This window comes from Melanotaenia boesemani, chromosome 20 (assembly GCF_017639745.1).
Source record: "Melanotaenia boesemani isolate fMelBoe1 chromosome 20, fMelBoe1.pri, whole genome shotgun sequence".
NCBI lineage: Eukaryota > Metazoa > Chordata > Actinopteri > Atheriniformes > Melanotaeniidae > Melanotaenia > Melanotaenia boesemani.
The window spans coordinates 25,494,604-25,511,952 of NC_055701.1; the positions used below are offsets into that span (position 1 = coordinate 25,494,604).

General features: G+C 38.7%; 2 protein-coding genes across 2 annotated transcripts; both read left to right on the forward strand.

Annotated features, from left to right (window-relative positions):
* Positions 1 to 218: 218 nt before the first annotated feature.
* noto (notochord homeobox) lies at positions 219 to 1,213 on the forward strand. The gene is made up of 3 exons (XM_041972713.1): positions 219 to 625; positions 717 to 892; positions 977 to 1,213. Exons 1-3 carry the CDS (start codon positions 253 to 255, stop codon positions 1,181 to 1,183), a joined length of 756 nt encoding a protein of 251 aa, XP_041828647.1. The 5' UTR covers positions 219 to 252; the 3' UTR covers positions 1,184 to 1,213.
* Positions 1,214 to 8,508: 7,295 nt separating this feature from the next.
* On the forward strand, positions 8,509 to 17,349 carry emx1 (empty spiracles homeobox 1). Its single transcript, XM_041972099.1, has 4 exons — positions 8,509 to 8,582; positions 12,980 to 13,309; positions 14,789 to 14,973; positions 16,307 to 17,349. Exons 1-4 carry the CDS (start codon positions 8,549 to 8,551, stop codon positions 16,472 to 16,474), a joined length of 717 nt encoding a protein of 238 aa, XP_041828033.1. The 5' UTR covers positions 8,509 to 8,548; the 3' UTR covers positions 16,475 to 17,349.

The following is a 17,349-nucleotide window of genomic DNA, read 5'->3' on the forward strand; positions in this document are numbered from 1 at the left end:
CAAAGGGTTAGGATGTTTGACAATCCCAGCTTGTACAACTCCAGCAATTAATTGGATACTTTGTCGGGATGTTGGTCTCTCTCATCTGCTACCCGAAAAGACAAAGGAACGATGGGGGGGCTCTTTACACCTCCTCGTGCGGCCGGAGTATAAATGAGGCCTCTATTGCGCAGGAGCATCAGTCATCCTTCTGCTGCAGCTCAAAGCAACATCTGGTTTTCCACAAAGATCATCAAAATCCACGTTTTAACCATGCAGGTACCGAGCAGAGCAGTGGGAGCTTATGGATACTCTGTGCGTAATTACGCACCAGCAGCTCTTTGCCCACTAAACAATGGGGGACAGTACATTCCGTCAACAAAACCACCTAGCGGGAAATCTTTCACTATCGAGGCTTTGCTCGCAAAGCCAGAGGAAGTGACAAGCGGACGGGTGAGTCCGACTCAGTGCGGAGTGAAATACCAACCAGAAGCGCCGGTTTTGCCTCTGCCGGTGGCACCAGCACCGTACCTCTACTCGACAAACATGCTGCACTCCACCATTCACGCACAGCCTGGATATTCTGTTTACTGCTGCCCTCCTTTCACCTATCCGTCATCATGTCGTGGAGCATTTTACGCGCAAGGTAAATGTGGAATATGAGCAGATTATTTCAGGTTTGGGAAATCAGACAGTGAAATGGAAGTGAGATTTAAAGGTTTACCATTTTCTTTCAGCTACAATGTCCAAAGTCAACGCGTTCAAAACTAAAGGTGGGAAGTCCAAACGGATGCGCACTAGCTTCACCACCGAACAGTTGTCCCGGCTGGAAAAAGAGTTCGCGCGGCAGCAGTACATGGTCGGATCAGAGAGGTTCCTCCTGGCCTCAGCTCTGCAGCTCACAGAAGCACAGGTAGGAACCTACTGAGGGAAAAACGTCGCTGTTTAGTTTTCATCTGCACAACAACATTTCTTACCTGCTTGTTGTTTTTTCCAGGTTAAGGTCTGGTTCCAAAACCGACGCATCAAGTGGCGCAAACAGAGTCTGGAACAGCAGCAGGCCAAACTGGCCAAACTGGGTCTGGCAGCTCCACCGAAAAGCCCCGGATCTCAAGGCCACGGAGATGAAGGCGATGAGGAGGAAGAATTCTCCGACTCAGATGTGGACATCAACGTGTCAGATGACTCCACAGACCACTGTTAAACCGGACTCTAAGAGAAAAAAACAGACTTTACTGTACATACTGCCGAGAAAGGAGGCTCCCGTCTCCAACTATGAATATTTAATAGATTTATAGTTATATATTTAATTTTCTACACTTATTGTTTGTTGATGAGTTCACTTCATGTATTGTGACATATTCATAAATCTATTTTATGACATTAGTGAGATCTTAGTCGTGATATTTCCTTTTGACTTCAGATGTTAAAAGAAAATAGGAGTCGATAGACACACAAGCTTCCTGTGTTGTCTCTATGGGGCTGTTGGGGGGCCATCATGTACTTCCACCAATCTGGTATTACGATCAATTTCATTCACAGAGCTTTAAAAGTCACTGATATACACATGTGTTTTTCCTGCAGTTTAACTTTAATAATAGCATTTTTTAATCTATGATTTTAAACAGACTGATGGCCTTTAAATAACATTAAGACACATGCTTGAATGCTGAAGCTTCAGATGGCTTTTTAACATTTGGTTCTACGTTGCATAAATACATTGTTTATCTTTAAGCCAAAACAAGAAGTCACCGTGGGATTCTGCAACCCACAAAATAATGGAACATTTGCTCTGATAAAAAGCCACTCACTTTCCATATATCTGCTCTTCACTGTGCCCTTTTGACCTTTCCTTATTGTTCCCGTCAGTTCACTCTGCGCACAGTGTGAAGATGATGGAGACATTTCCTCCCAGGCTTGATCTCACGTAAAGTCTGGGACTGACTCAGGTTCCCCTCTGATTTAAGCTAAGCAAATAAATAAGCAGCTCAGGGATTAGCTGGGATATCTGTAGCCCAGGGTGGTAGGGGTCACTCTGTCTCAGAGCTACAGACCAGGGTCTCACTGTTTTAATCTGTTTAAATGGTCTCTATGCCTGTTCTCACTGCTTCTGGATGGATGGGGCTCGCACATGCCCACCCACTGCCGGCAGGTGTCCGCTCGCTGCTCTATAGAAAGTTGACGTGGCTCCTTCCAGGCGGAAAAGGCCTCACGCTGTTGGTTGAAGCCTGCCTGGCAGACATGAGGGATAAAACTGGAGAGAGGACAGTGTATGGATGTGGGAGCCCATCCGAGCAGCTAATTGGGGTGGTCAACCTGAAACGGGTGTCCTGTGGAGAACTTGGACATATTAAACAAAGAGAGCTGATGGGAATTCACCGCAGTGGCTCTATCTCTTTAATCTTAAAACCTTAAAGGTATGTGATGATATTTTAATTACGTGTCAACAAAGGGTCTTAACCTCCATAGAAACATATCTATCAGAAGAACTGATAACCAGAAATCAAATGCTGATGGAATATTGGCTGTTTATGCAGGTTTAACATCTTTAAAACATTTACTAAAAGTAACAATCAACTCGTTTGCTCAGACATTATTTATTATTCAATATCAAAGGTTCAAAACTAGAGATAGTTTGGGATCCTCTCATTTAAAATGAAAAATAAAGTCTTGAGCAATTCCTAACATGTTTAATAATGCATGTACAGTAGACAAAAATAGAGTTAGTGTAATTCAAGATGAGCTTGAAATTCAGTATTATCTGAGTCATCTTGGACAGGCTTTCTTCTCATTTCTTTATTTATCTTCAGGAAAGTTCTCCAGCTCTTTAAAAGACTTTCAAAAGCTCTTCTTTGGATGTCAGCTGTCTTTAGTTCTGTTCTTAGTCCAGATGATCCCACACTGCTTCAGTAACATTGAGGTCTGGACTCTGGAGGATTCATCACTCCAACAGACCTGTTGTCCCTGATTTTAAGTCCAGTTCTTGTGTCATTTTGCATGCCTCAGCCTATTCTCCCCCTTTGCCTCGCTTAAGAAAGGTTTCATTACAGCCTCCCATGGCAGCCATTTCTGACGAGGCTTCAGTGAACAGTAGAAGGATCAACTAAAGGCCGAGCTGCATCTCTGAGGTTTTTTGTTTTTGCCTAATTTTATTTTCTATTTTTTTTTAATGACGTTACTTTCAGATACTGTTCATGGTTGTTAGTCCTGAGACGTTTGTGGTCCTCGGGATTCCTGATAATTTATGATGAGATTTTCGCTTATCCCTTGTGAGAGAAAAATGTTTCTTTTTCTTTGGACAATAAATATTTTTAACAAATGGTTGAGATATAATAGTGATTTGACCAAAACCCCCTGGCATTAAATACCCAGACCGAGTGATAGAGACGACTCAGGCAGGATTATTTCCACAATATTTTAAAGCAACACTATGCAATTTTTTACCTTAAAAAAATGTGTTTCTGACCTGTTTTGATGGCACAGTAACATTTATTATGTACATTCCTGCAGCTGTTTTTTGCTTTACATGCCAGCAACTGGATATCAACACACTGGCCATTTTTATTGCACCATGTTTAATTAATCCAAAAAAAAGGGGGGGGACTAAAAAACAAGATGGCATATTTTTGGAGGAAGACAAAGAGAAAGGGACAAAGCAAAATATAAAACAACAGTCAACATCAGAATGACTTTTACTGGCTGGAGAGATCTCAGAGAAGAGACAGGATGCAAGATGGATGCTGAATTAACCGTCGTTGGGGGCGTCTCACTGAGAAAATCTGCCGAAGTTCAGTAGTGTTTCTTTGATTAGATTCATCATAGTCATTAAAAACTTTGCTCTACCAAACAAGTAGCAAAGATACCAACAAAAATGAAGTGTTTGCTAAGTTGTCTAACACAATACAGCGGTTAATTCTTGGGTTCTTTTATTATTCCAAAAAGCTGAATAAAGCAGTGTGAAGGGATTTAAATAAAACATTCTGCACCTCAAGTTTTGAGGCAACTGTTTTTGAAGCCAAACCCCTACAGAGTACAGCAGAGGTGCTTTAGGAAGCAGGAGACAGTTGGTAAAGTTAATAAATAACATCAGAGTTGATCTCCTCTGTCTCTTGTCCACCACCCCCTGCTCAGCCTGATTATAGCTGAAGAGCAGCTGAAGGAGCAGAATTTGTGTAAAAACCCTGGAGAGATCTTTCTGATGTGATCAGCCTGGAATGGGACTTGGATTCTCCCCCACCTTCTCCTCCTCTCTTCTCTCTACAGCCCACGTAATCCCATTGAGGGACAGAAAGAAGCAGCCAGAGGCCTGGGAAAACCACGAGTGTCCTGGGGAGGGGAGGTGGGGGTCACCAAGCTCATCGTCTCAATTAGTACAGGGCACCTTAACAGCTGGAAACACGCCAGAGCTGGCTGAGTTACTTAAGATGCTCTGCAGGGTCTGAAGGGAAGCTTCTTATGAGAGGCAACTGTTACGTCTCTACTTGTCTCTTGATGTTCTGCTCTCACCATTTCTCAGAAGTTTACACTTCTGGACTCTGTTAAGATCCAGCAGTTTTGTTTCTTTGTAGGTTTTAGCTTCATTCTTCAAGAGCAGAAATTATTTAATGAAAAAACTGGAAAATAAAATGTATAGTTAGTATCAGTCTCTAAATGTTGATGATTTCCAGTTTTGAATTCATCACATTTGGTATTGGGATCAAATTTCTTTCACATACTATCAGGAAATTTGAACAACTTGGACTGTTTATGATGTTTTATGACCTGAAAATGAGAGGCAGGAATCTCCCACCTTTAAAAGACTCTTTGTCAAATAATATAAAGGAAAAAAATGTTATAAAGACACAAAAAAGCTGCCAGTAAAATGTGTCCCGTTCAGGTTTTCCAGCAATAACAAACTGATTTGTACTGTGCTCAGCTAGCAAGGAATGAAAACAAGTCACCAGCAACATCTTGATACAATTAGAAAATAAAACATGCAAAGTCTGCTAATCCATCCCTGGACATCATGTCCAAGTGTGTGAAAAACCAAGAACACGCCATGATTAATAAATAACTTTCAGAGGATGCTTTACAGCAATAACACAAAGTCATCATTTCTGTATGATGTGATTAGTCTAGCACGTTGTTGTTTGGTCCATTCTTCTCTTCATTCGTTCATAAACAGCTCTTTTAAGGTTTAAAAAAAACATTTCAGTCAGATTAAGATCCAAACTTTCACCGGTTCATTGCAACACCTTGATTTTCGTTTCTGTGGCTGCTCTGTTGTAGATTTGTTGCTGAGTTTGAATCATTGTCCTGTTGTATGACTCAGTTTCAGACAAGCTGTCAGATGGCCTCACATTTGTCTGTAGAATACTTTGGTATACAGAGGATTTCATGGTTGACTTACTGACTGCAAGGTGTCCACATCCTGTGGCTTCAAAACACACCCAAATCATCAACCGTCGTCTTCTTTTTACTTTTCTTATCTTTAGAGAGTAACCTTTCTCCTCCAACCCTTCTGAAAAACCCATGTGTTCAATGTTTTTCTAATTATAGAGTCATTTCACATGCTAACCGAGGCCTGTAGAGTCTGAGATGTAGCTTTTCTTGTTTGTTTCTTTGGGTTTCGTACACTGTCCGGCATTGTGATGTAAGGCTTGCTGCGACGTCCAGTCCTGAGAAGATTGTTTTCCATGAGTGAATAATCTTTCTCACTGTAGAACAGACTCAAAATCGTTTCCCAGACTGACGGACAACAACAATTGCTTTTTTAAGATCACTGCCGATGTTTTCCAACACATCTGAATTCTGCAGACCAGAAAACTGCAAAAACCCCTTCCTTCATAGAGGTTCTCATAGTGATGATGATCAATTAAACAAGTACATTTGGTCAGCAGGACCTGGATGCGATTTATCCTCTTAATTCCTATAAAAATGGTAAGAATTGACCTCGTCTTTCATACACTGCTTCTACATTTGCTTAAAAACTAATGTGTTGTTGTTTATTTTAATTCACCTCATTTTAAGATCTGTTAAGGATCAGATGACTTTTTTCATGAGGTCCTGATATGTAAAACTTTAGAACTGAAAAGAGATTTACTTTCTTTTTCACAATAGTAATATGTCACATATTATTCTTTTGGGTTATATTTACATAACTTGACAACCTGATACTTTCTCCCTTTTGTCCTCATATATAAAAACTTATTTTATTTTTTAAGAAAAAGATTGAATTTTCTTGTAGATCCAACTGTGTCTGAGCTGTCAGAGGGATTAATACAACCCCAAATAAAGAAAAGCTGAATATATACAAAAATAATAAAAAAAAAAGATAGATAGATAGATAGATAGATAGATAGATAGATAGATAGATAGATAGATAGATAGATAGATAGATAGATAGATAGATAGATAGATAGATAGATAGATAGATAGATAGATCTTTACTTTATTTGATGACAGCATTAATGAAAAGTTGATCATACAAAGGCATGTTCTGCACTGGACTGACTGTTGCACATCTTCAGACAGTTAAGAGGTGTTTTCTCTGTTTTGTATTCGGGCAGCTTGCTTTACAATGACGTTAATCAGAGCTCTAAACTACAAGGTTTAACGTCTAATCTCATGTCTAAGTGCTGTAAGGATTAAAGGCAGCGTTACAAAGTGGTGGAAGCTTTCTGGGATGTGTTGCAGGCCCAGTTCAAAGGTGAATATATTGATAAATAAAAAAAAACTTTAAATATATTGGGTTCATGATGTCTACAATGAAATAAAGTCACATTAAACGTGAGAATTGTTGCACTTTTATTTCCATCTAGTACGTTTTTACTTGGTGGGTGGTTTTGTTTGACTCTGTCATAATTATTTGAGGCCAAATAGTTTTATCATTCAAAATAATTCTGTTTATTCAACTTCATTATTCTTTTTAGCACCATTGTTCTTGTTTAATTGTGATTAATCTCAGACATTAACCCGTATTTAGCTTTCTTTATTTTGTTTAACTTCTATCACCAACAAACACACAACTAAAACTTGTTGTAAACTCTTGTTTACTGGTGCTCATATGACTCAGACCAGCTCTTTTTCAGATTGTAATGCAGCTCAGAGAAGGTGTGAAAGTTCTCATGGAGAGCCAAAACCAATGCGCCTTTTAAGGCAGGTGATTGTTTTAAAAAGAAGAAAAAAATCCCACTTTGCATTTTATTTGCAGAGGTGAGGACCACTCTACTCCATCTAATAGTCATTAGCTTTCATTACAAGCGTTTGAAGTGGGATCCGCTCTTTGTCTGCTCGTGAAAGGGCTCCGTTTGATACGCACAATGACTTTTGACGAGAGAAGCTCTCCTCAAGCAGAGAGGAACGAACACTTCCTTCAGCGAAGAGGCATTTCAATCATTTTTAGATTTTCACTGATAAACTGTTGGACTCATCTCTCACATTCATGCTGGTCCGTTTCCCAACGTTTTTATCTCAGTAAAAATAATAAAATGTCCATGACAGGCATTTTTTACAGCTGTTTAAGAAACGAACTAGAAGATTTAGACATTTTCTGACTTTTAAAGCATGCATTTCTTCTCCGTGTCGTGTTAAAAGAGGGATGTTTGTTTATCAGGAGGACGGCAGCCGGTGGGGGCGCAGAAAGCGCAGGTGGCTAAACGACCCCACTTCTCGTGCAGGTGGCACAAACACAGCGACGTGCTATTTTTCCCATCTCGTTATAATGGGGTGAATTTTTCCAAGTATTTAAGTGGGATAAATTAGCTGAACACACAACGCTAATGCGAAACAAAATGACCAATTAGTTTATTAATGAACGTGAGAGGGCGTTTTAACCGACCTCCGATTTCATCTGTCCGGATATACCAACACTAAGGGCAGAAATACGAGAACTTTCTGTGTTTTAACTGAACAACTTTATTAATTTATTTTTAATTATGTGGAAATGTTTAAATTAATGCCAACAGAAAACTAAACATATATATATATATTAAGTAAAATTTAGAGAAAGGCAAAGACAGACAACTTTTTTTTTTTTATCTACAGACCATAATATTATTGAAAGATTCAGGGAGTTTGAATGAACTAATACAGAAGCATATTTTAGAAAGACGGAGAAACACATGGTCATGATGGTGATTGCAATATTCACAGTTGCCTCTAATTCTTACTTTTGTGTGTGTGTTGCTTCAAATTAAACACTTGTTTGAAATTTCTAAATAGAATGAGTTTGGTTAATGAAGGGACTGAAAAACATTTATTTGCATTTGTGTGTATTGGACGAATGTCCAAATCAATTGGCAGTTAGAAATTTGAGTTTCTGTTGCTTCAAAAGTAAAAAAAAAAAAAAAACTTATCTGGAAATGGAGGTTTGTAGTTTGTTTGTGGCCATTTATTTATTGAGATATATCTTAAGCATAATGATAGCCACAATAAATTGTAGATTCACATCTTAATTACATTTACATGTATTCATTGTCTGTCTCTTTCTCCCACAGTTGAAGCAGCTCCCCGGCTTGAAAACACGGAGGTCATGTTTCCATTTGTCACCCTGAAGGTGACTTAAAATGCTCGCTAGCATTTCCACTGGATGGCAGCATCTGCACAGAGGACCACAATCTCCGGTTAGGGGAGGATTTTCTGAATGAATGAATGAATGAATAAATAAATAAATAATTGTGTTCTTTTTACAGTTAAATTAAATTACATTAAATTTAATTGGAAAATCTTTTTTTAAAAGTGAAATTGTAATCCTCTTCAGATCCATCAGACTTAAAATGTCACATGTTTCTAAAGAACCTTTTATTTAGATGATCAGATTTTGTGATCGCACTGTTTATAATAAAAATATAAAAACTTAAACTGGAGAAAGTTGCCCACAAATTAAATACTGAAGGTGAAAGAATGAACAAACTCATTTCAGTCATTTCAAAGCTCAACACAGGTTTACTTTGCATCTTTGAGGGTTTATAGGCTGCTATCTTTGTTGGCTGCAATAAGTAAGTTAGTGAAATGAAGTAAAAGTGATTTAACTTTAACTTTGAACTAACTGAAATTCATATAAAAACGTTATTTAAAAAGTTTGAAACTTCAGATATTTATAGTTTAACTGTATGAATAATAGACTAGTTTGGGGTTGCAGGAGAGGTTTGGTTATCAAAGACTAAATTCATTTATATTTCCTCTTATGTGCATCACATTTAGTAATTTGCTGAAAGTCATATGTATTTTCTTCCACAGGAAAGTATAAATTTCTCCTCTCTCTGCCTCTTAGATTTGCCTTTATGTGATTGGTTTAGGCATGAGGTCTGGGACAGATGATGTTTACTCCCTGATTTTAAGCAGCAGTGGAAATGTGACCACGTGGAAATACTTGTTGCTTATTTTTGGGTTAGCAAAACATGGTCTCACACATCAGTGCGATCAGAGTAATTTTATCCAACATATAACGAGCTTTATGAAGAGCTTTACAGTTTACAAAATGAGCAATAAAAAGATGTAAACATGGCAATCAGTTGCCACTGGAGGGCAGCAGTTACACTGCGTCGTTTGTCCTCGGTCGTCTCCATTTTGGATCAGTTTCCAGAGACCCCAAACAAACCCTGTGGGTATGTTTATGCAACAGATCATTTAAAACATCTTCTGTTATGTAATTATATTATTAATACCAATTAATCTCTAATTTGAGGCAAGTGACTATAATAAACTTTAAACATGTTCATCATGACATGTAAGCATTTACAATGAGGGACAAAACTCATTCACACTAATTAACACTTTTGTAGTTTTTTTTTTCCAGCTGGAAAGTTAGTTAATACGTAACTCGTGTTCTATAAACTGTGTGGATTTTTTCTAATTAATTTCCCGTTTTATTCTATAGAATGAGTCGTTTTATTTGTTGGATCACTGAATCAGTACAGGAGAATGTTTATACCCACGTGCCAGTGTTTGCGGTCTTGATGCCTCATTTTAAAGCAGAAACTTTTTATGTTTATTTACTTCTTAAATATTCGGTATCGTGAGTCAGAAAGGACACAAAAAACACCAAACGGTAAACTTATCATTAAAAGAAACACACACACACACACACACACACACACACACACACACACACACACACACACACAGTGTGTGTATAAAACCACAGAACAACAAAGATATTTCCACATATTAGTGGACGCATAGCTCAGTCTCATGGTCCTCCGGAGCCTCAGGGGGGAAAAAATCAGCAGCAGCTACGGAACAAAGGTACACTGCTTTACTCCGTTTTCGTTAAAGCGGGGCTATCTGATCATCTATTAACCAACAACGATCAGGGTCAGTGCGTAAAGGCCCGCAGGGTTTCATCATTAAACTCAACGACATTCTCAGCCGGAGCTCGGTCAAGCCACAAGTTCCTGCCGCTGCTGTGGGGTGAAGCAAAGAGGACGGTTAAAAACCTGTCATTACAGGACGGTGTCAATGAGTCACGAGACATCTCTCATGTGCATCCTTTCATAATTCCTGTCTTCGTGCTGACACGCACCCCAATAATAATAATAACAATATTGTTTGAAGCTCAAAGATCAATAACGCATAACGATCAATAATGACATCAGTCTAAACAGTAATTTGTAAATCCTTAAAATTTGCTCCATAAAAAGATGAAATGATTTACTTTCATTAACATTTGAGTCATGCAAAACAGGAAAATGTTTCCCGAGAAACTTGGAACTTCACCTTGGAACCACCTGAGAAATAAATGTTTATGGAGCCACAAAGCTTTCTGAAAAGAAACCAGGGGCATCGCCCCACACACACAACCTCCTGCTGTCTTTAGGAGCCTTTAGCTCTAAACACCCAATCAACAACTTGTTTTACCTTATAATTTCCATCGGTAATGATTTTCTAATGCAGCCGCTGCGCAAACGGGCGCATTAACAGGTGAATGATTAACTTGGTTAGAGCCGTGGATAGAGGTTGCAGGACTGTTCCTCACAGAGGACAAAGCTCAGCAGTTTGGTGGGTTTTAATCCTCCAAGAAAATGTGGTGAAGTCTTCGTAATCAAAAAAGGGCTTGGATTTAGTATTTAGTATGGATTTAGTGAAGGCCAAGGTGTTTTGTAGAAAAAACGCTTTCGACAAATGAAAAAAAATCGACCCACAATAAAGTGTTTGATTCTTTTTTATTTATTTATTTATTTTTAACTAAGATCTTGTATTGATGACCACTGTGTTTAGCCTTCTCCAGCACATCCCAAAGATTCTCAATGGGCCTCGGGTCTGGACTCTGTGGTGGCCAATTCATGTTCCCTGAACCACTCTTTCACAATCTGAGTCCTGAATGAATCCTGGTATCTTTGTGGAATATGGCCGTAACATCAGGGAAGACAGAAAAACCTGTTCATTCAGTAAATTCAGGTATCCACTGACCTCATTCATTGGATTCATAATGTCGCTGAACCTAGACCTGACCAACTGTAGCAACCCCAGACAGACTGCCTCCATATGCTCTATATGGCTGCATCACTTCATCATCATCTCTTCCCTGATCATCAGTCTGGAACGGTAAATCTGGATTCATCAGACCACATGACCTTCTTCTACTGATTCAGAGTCGAATCTTTTTTTCTTCTTCTTCTTCTTCTTTCTTCCTGGAAGACGATGTTTCCCCAATCTCCTTTCAGTTTTTAATAAAACGTTGGACGGCTCTTAACTAAGTTTTAGTCGTTTATGCGTCTCCTTATATGTTTTCTTTGCTCGATGTAAATGATTTCACCCTTTTTAAACAGACAACTCCTCGTGGCTGTCCAGGTGGCAACATGTTTTGGCCAAGCAGTGTATGTATTAATATTTTGGCCTACAATATTTCTTTTCTTTTTGGTTCTTCTGCAAAATTTGGTCGGGGAATTTAGCGCAGTTATGAGACTCCGGCATCTAAATCGGCCGTCCACCCCCTCCTACCCTCTCATGAGCGTTTTTAACATTAAGTTGTGCAATATCAAGCTCGTGACAGCTCTTGGCAACACTGCAAGTTGGATGAAACGCAACCTTTTGTCAAATTGCAACGTTTAGCGCTGAATCAAACGCCAAACCCGCCCTGATTAGTTGCGCTACGTTGCAAATGAAAGCTAAAGTTGCAAAATAAAGTCTTTCCTGTTAACAAACATGTAATGTTACGAAATCATGAAATGCACAAAAAAGAAAATAATCTTTTTAAAAATAAAATAGGAAAAGATCAAACTGTGCTTTTGCGTCAAAATGATCTTGGTTCTGTAGAAATAATAATTTCTGGGGAAATATATAGGCGGAAAAAAGAAGTGACAAAAATATTTATTGACCTCTGAATAACCTCGTCTTGTCTCTTCATTTTTAATCGTTTTCAAATGGATAACATGAGTAAAAGCAGTCACATTCTTTTAAATTTGGATCTAAATGTTTATGCAATGCTTCTGTAACTCTAACCGAAGTCCCTGCTGAGCCTTGATTCAAACTTCAGTTCTTGACACCTCTGGAAAAGACAGACTATTTCCTTTCAGATAAACGATTTATTCAATCTAAACGTGAAACACCCTGACCCATTAATTGGCTCTATTGGATTTCCCCCCCTAATCGTGCCTTTGTAATAGCTGCGCGGTCTTGTGTGATCTATGCAGCAGGTACTTGAGGAAACCAATTGGCAGCAGCTCCGGTCCAATCAGCTCTTTTCCTGCACAGTGTCGAGCTACTTGGAAGGTTTGCGGTGCATCGCCTGGTGCGCACTTGTGCACAGAAACCCTCTGGGAGCGCACAGACTCTGAGAATCAGGGCAACTTGCTGCATTGTTGAGTTTTGGAGAAGCAGATTAATCGGTCAAGCTTGTAGGCAAATCCACCTCCCCTAACCCCCCTGACCCGCCAACATCCAAAAATCTTTGGTCATCATGCAGCTCTGAACTGGGTTTATAATTTCCAGCAAAAGAAAGGAATAAGACCGCTCGCTTTTTATTTGGGGCTGTCTTTTTTATATTTTCCCCATCCAGAGATGATGTTTTCGTCTACAGGGAAGCGCTGCTTCACGATAGAGTCTCTGGTTGCCAAAGAAAGTCCTCTAACAGCCGAGGATCCCATCCGTCCGACGGCTTTGAGTTACTCCAACCCGACGACAGATGCCTTAATGAACAGTTACCAGGCTTCTCCGGCCAGGTCTCTTTATCAAAGCCCGGACCTGGTCTTCCCGGAGACGGTTAACCACCCTTCTCTCACCGTGGCTCCACACCAGCTCGGAAGCTCCCACCTCCAACATCCGCACTTCTTCGGGACGCAACACCGAGACCCGCTAAACTTCTATCCGTGGGTCTTACGAAACAGGTTTTTTGGACACAGATTTCAAGGTAGGTGGCTGTAAAAAAACATTCTTAATTTCTTTATTAAATAACACCCATGTCTCCTCTAAAAGGGAAAGCTCACTCACAACATTTTTCATCTGAACAAGGATCTTCCCTGATTTAAACGAGCTTAAAATACTCGCTAATGCATTTTCAACAAGTCACGGTTGTAGATTAGGAAGAATATCGTTAAAATATATAAAACTAAATTTCACAGATAAGACCCCTTGCAGTCTCCAGTGCTTTCACATTTCCACTTTGATTCGCCCTGAGGCCACTCTGAGGGGGGAAACAGCAGGAAAAGATAAGCAATGATTTTCTCCCCCTACAGGAAACATTCACTTCACTTCATTTAATTAAAATAACACTAAACAGCTAACAAAATAGATCAGATACACGTCATAGTGACAGGAATGTAAAAGAATTCAGTTCAGTGCACTGACGTTCAGCACGACGGAAACACACTTTCTCTTGATTTACGCAACACGAGACCAATAATGATATCATTTCCTCGTGTATGAGATTTTGACATAAAAAAATCCAATAAAAATTAAAAACCATATAAAACCAATGACGCATTGATGCATAATTATGGCCAGTTACTGTAAAGGATTTTGTGGCGTGTTTATGAGCGGGATGAAAGTAGGCAAACAGAGTACTGAAACTATTAAACGAGGTTTAAATCAAATTATATGAAAAAGACTCCAAACAGAAAAGTTTGTGGTGCCACAGCTGAGAAGAAACGTAACGAGCGCATGACGTGATGAGATGGTTTTAATACTCCAAACATTTTTTTACTGTCACATCCTACATCTTTCTGGTAACACTTATTTTAAAAATATGGGATTAAAATTTTACTTCCATTTATTGTAGGAAATAAACTCCCCCTCTCAGAGTGTTTTCTGCACCATTCATTTAGCCAGATGGATTACATGTAATTATTTATTAAATTAATTCTTATTTGTGTTTCATTTATTTCAGTGATGGCGCACATAAATTAAAGTAAATAAAAAGGCATTGATGCTAAAGTAAACACATTAATTAAAATAAAAAGAGGAAAAAAGAAAGGGAGGATCCAAAGAAAAAGACAAAAGTAAAATTATAAGAGCAAAAAAATACAAATTAATAAAATTTAAACAAATAAGTCTAATTTAAGAAAAACAATAGGCACATATAGAATATAAAACCAGATAATAATCTGAAAAAACAAATACAGAAATGCAGATATATTGGGGGAAAAAAAACACACACGGTGTGTTAGACCGAGAAAATTAAAGTTAATACATGATGTTATGTATATTGTATTAATTAGACGTATTTTTAGCCGATCCAGTCTCCCTTTGTTAACACCTCAAATGACTAATTTAAAGAACTTTGGTTGGATTTTAAAATAAAATAAAATAAAATAAAATAAAATAAAATAAAATAAAATAAAATAAAATAAAATAAAATAAAATAATTCTATTTCCGTGCTGTGTGTGTCAGGTAACGACGTGTCCCAGGACAGCCTGCTCCTGCACGGCCCTTTCGCCAGGAAACCCAAACGGATCCGGACGGCCTTCTCTCCGTCGCAGCTCCTCCGTCTGGAAAGAGCTTTCGAGAAGAACCACTACGTGGTCGGAGCCGAGAGGAAGCAGCTGGCGAATAGCCTGAGTTTATCCGAAACGCAGGTGACTTAAATGCTTCTTTTACTCATTTAAATTGGTTTTGGACTCCACGCGCACCTAAAATATACAAATGAATTCTAAATAATCCCATTTAGAAACAGGAGGATTTACTTTATATGTTTGAGAACAGCAGTTAGAGCGTTTTAAATTACTTGTATTTTTAGATTTTGGAAATAATTTTTACTTTATTTATACAATTAAGGAATCCCGTTGGACTCATTGAGAGCATGAATGTAGTTATTTTGACTCACTGGTAGCATAATAAAACAACCCCAGAAACCTCGTTTTATTATTAATCAAATCCGAGCCACACCTTTTCTCTCAGAGTTCGTTTTTAATGCATGCCTGCTCTACAATAAAGAGAGTAAATACTGTTGACGTTCAGGTTTAATGAGTCCACACAATCTGTGCCAGTTGGGCCTAATAAGCATTAAAGAGATATTTCCTGAGTCGGTGATATGAACAAATGTTTCACTCGAGTTTACTTTTCCCCTCTGCGTTCATGCTACAACATACCCAAAGGTTATAGTCATGAATTTTAGACTGAACTGAATGAGGTTCATGGAAGATGTTTCCCCTAAAAATGAACTTGTAGAAACATCAGGCAAGTTGCTGGAGTTCTACTTATTTTACAGTTAAACTGGAGATAATCAAACAAAAGTGCTGCATTAATTATGCTAAACCTTTTCAGCCTGAAGAAAAATACCATCACACTCTGGGAACAAGAGCAGTCAGCTGGATCTTAGAGAGTTTGAGGTTTTAATGAGAACAGATTTCACTGAGCAGAATCAGCTCAAAGCCCAGTGAAAATCAAGATGCAGGAGAGGAGAAAAGTGATATGAGTGTGACTGGATGTGTTGCTATTTAAGAAATGCAACCTGGGAAGCTGAAGTTAGTCAGCTGAGATCAAATTCCAGAGATATAAAAGCCACAACAGTGTGAGGCATTTTCAGAGTTAAAAAAATTTCCCCAAAACAAAAAGAAAATCTTTTTTTTTATTCTAGCTAAAAGAAGTTGTAGCTTTTATTTTCAAATAGTAAATGTGAAACTGAAAATCGAAGGTGCAGACAGTTAAAGCTGCTGCTTCTAAAAGCTAGAAAGAGTATTTTTAACCAACTTATTTTAATTTGGTCTGTGCATGTCTGAAAAAATGTTTCCTTCTAAGGAATCAAAGCAAAATATAAAAATTACCAATTTATGGTGATATTAAAAAAAAAAGAAGAAGAAGAAGAAGGGTGATAACTATCAAAGCAATCAAAACATTAATCTCAATTTAATCAGAAAAATAAGTGGAAACTTTGTTTGTTTACACCCTGGGGTCACACACTCTGTCCAGGTGAAGGTGTGGTTCCAAAACCGGAGGACCAAGTACAAGCGACAGAAGCTGGAGGAGGAGGGACCCGAGAGCCAGCAGAAGAAGAAAGGAAATCATCACATCAACAGATGGCGCATCGCCACCAAGCAGGCCAGCTCCGAGGACATAGACGTGACCTCAGAGGACTAAAAATCTCCCGTGATGGTGCCCTAACCCCCGGCGTCCCCTTCTGACGCACCAGAGGACCAACACTATTTATTGTGTAATATTGTTAAATGTAATTAGACACATTTAGAGGACGACTCCAGGACTAATATATGTGATCACATCTTCATCAAGGTGCTCCACCCAGTGACAGCCATCCTGAATGTCTGTGGACGCAGAAAGATGCTAAAATAATCATCTTTGGTTTGTGTGAAAGCCAGAGATGAAGGGAAACGTCAGCCTCCACCATAGTGCTTGTTTTTTATTATCAATATTATCATTTTTGTACATAGGCCACTAATGGAGGTTGTTTTTAAAAGAGTACTTGTTTCATCAAAGATTTTTTTTTTTAAATAGGTCATTAACACTTCATTACTCACCTCATCCACCCCGCCACCTGTGCACCACATTAATTCAAATTTCTCCTTAATGACAAGATGTGTTGACTCACACTTTCAATCTGCCCAGCGAATATGATCACAACCAGACAGAAAAACACATCAGGAGATGATCTGATGTGGCTCTCTGCATGATTTTCTTTTTTTTTGGTGTCGTGACTTGAGAGCCTTTCAAAGGCTTTTGCTTAAGAGGATTCTTCAGAGAGACGACTCAAGACCATTTGTGTATGACTCCAGGACAGATGAGAAGCTGCAGAGACCTCCAATGTGAAGGTCCCGTCAGACAAGCAGCACCTTCTGCCATGCTAGACTGGTCAGTGTGGGTGATGGATGACGTCTGTTTGCTGACTGCAGAATTCTGTAGGCACTGTGTGTAGAATAAAGCATATTTAAAACACACTTTTCAAAAAGAACATGTAATTGCAAAGAGATGATTTAGAAATAAAAGAAAGAGTTATTTCT

Excerpts from the sequence above, each read along its gene's own strand:
- noto (XM_041972713.1), top strand. The coding sequence starts at position 253 with ATGCAGGTACCGAGCAGAGCAGTGGGAGCTTATGGATACTCTGTGCGT. Across the intron at positions 626-716 it reads TGGAGCATTTTACGCGCAAG|CTACAATGTCCAAAGTCAAC; the intron begins GTAAATGTGGAA and ends ATTTTCTTTCAG. Across the intron at positions 893-976 it reads TGCAGCTCACAGAAGCACAG|GTTAAGGTCTGGTTCCAAAA; the intron begins GTAGGAACCTAC and ends TGTTTTTTCCAG.
- emx1 (XM_041972099.1), top strand. The coding sequence starts at position 8,549 with ATGGCAGCATCTGCACAGAGGACCACAATCTCCG. Across the intron at positions 8,583-12,979 it reads ACAGAGGACCACAATCTCCG|GGAAGCGCTGCTTCACGATA; the intron begins GTTAGGGGAGGA and ends TTTCGTCTACAG. Across the intron at positions 13,310-14,788 it reads TTTTGGACACAGATTTCAAG|GTAACGACGTGTCCCAGGAC; the intron begins GTAGGTGGCTGT and ends TGTGTGTGTCAG.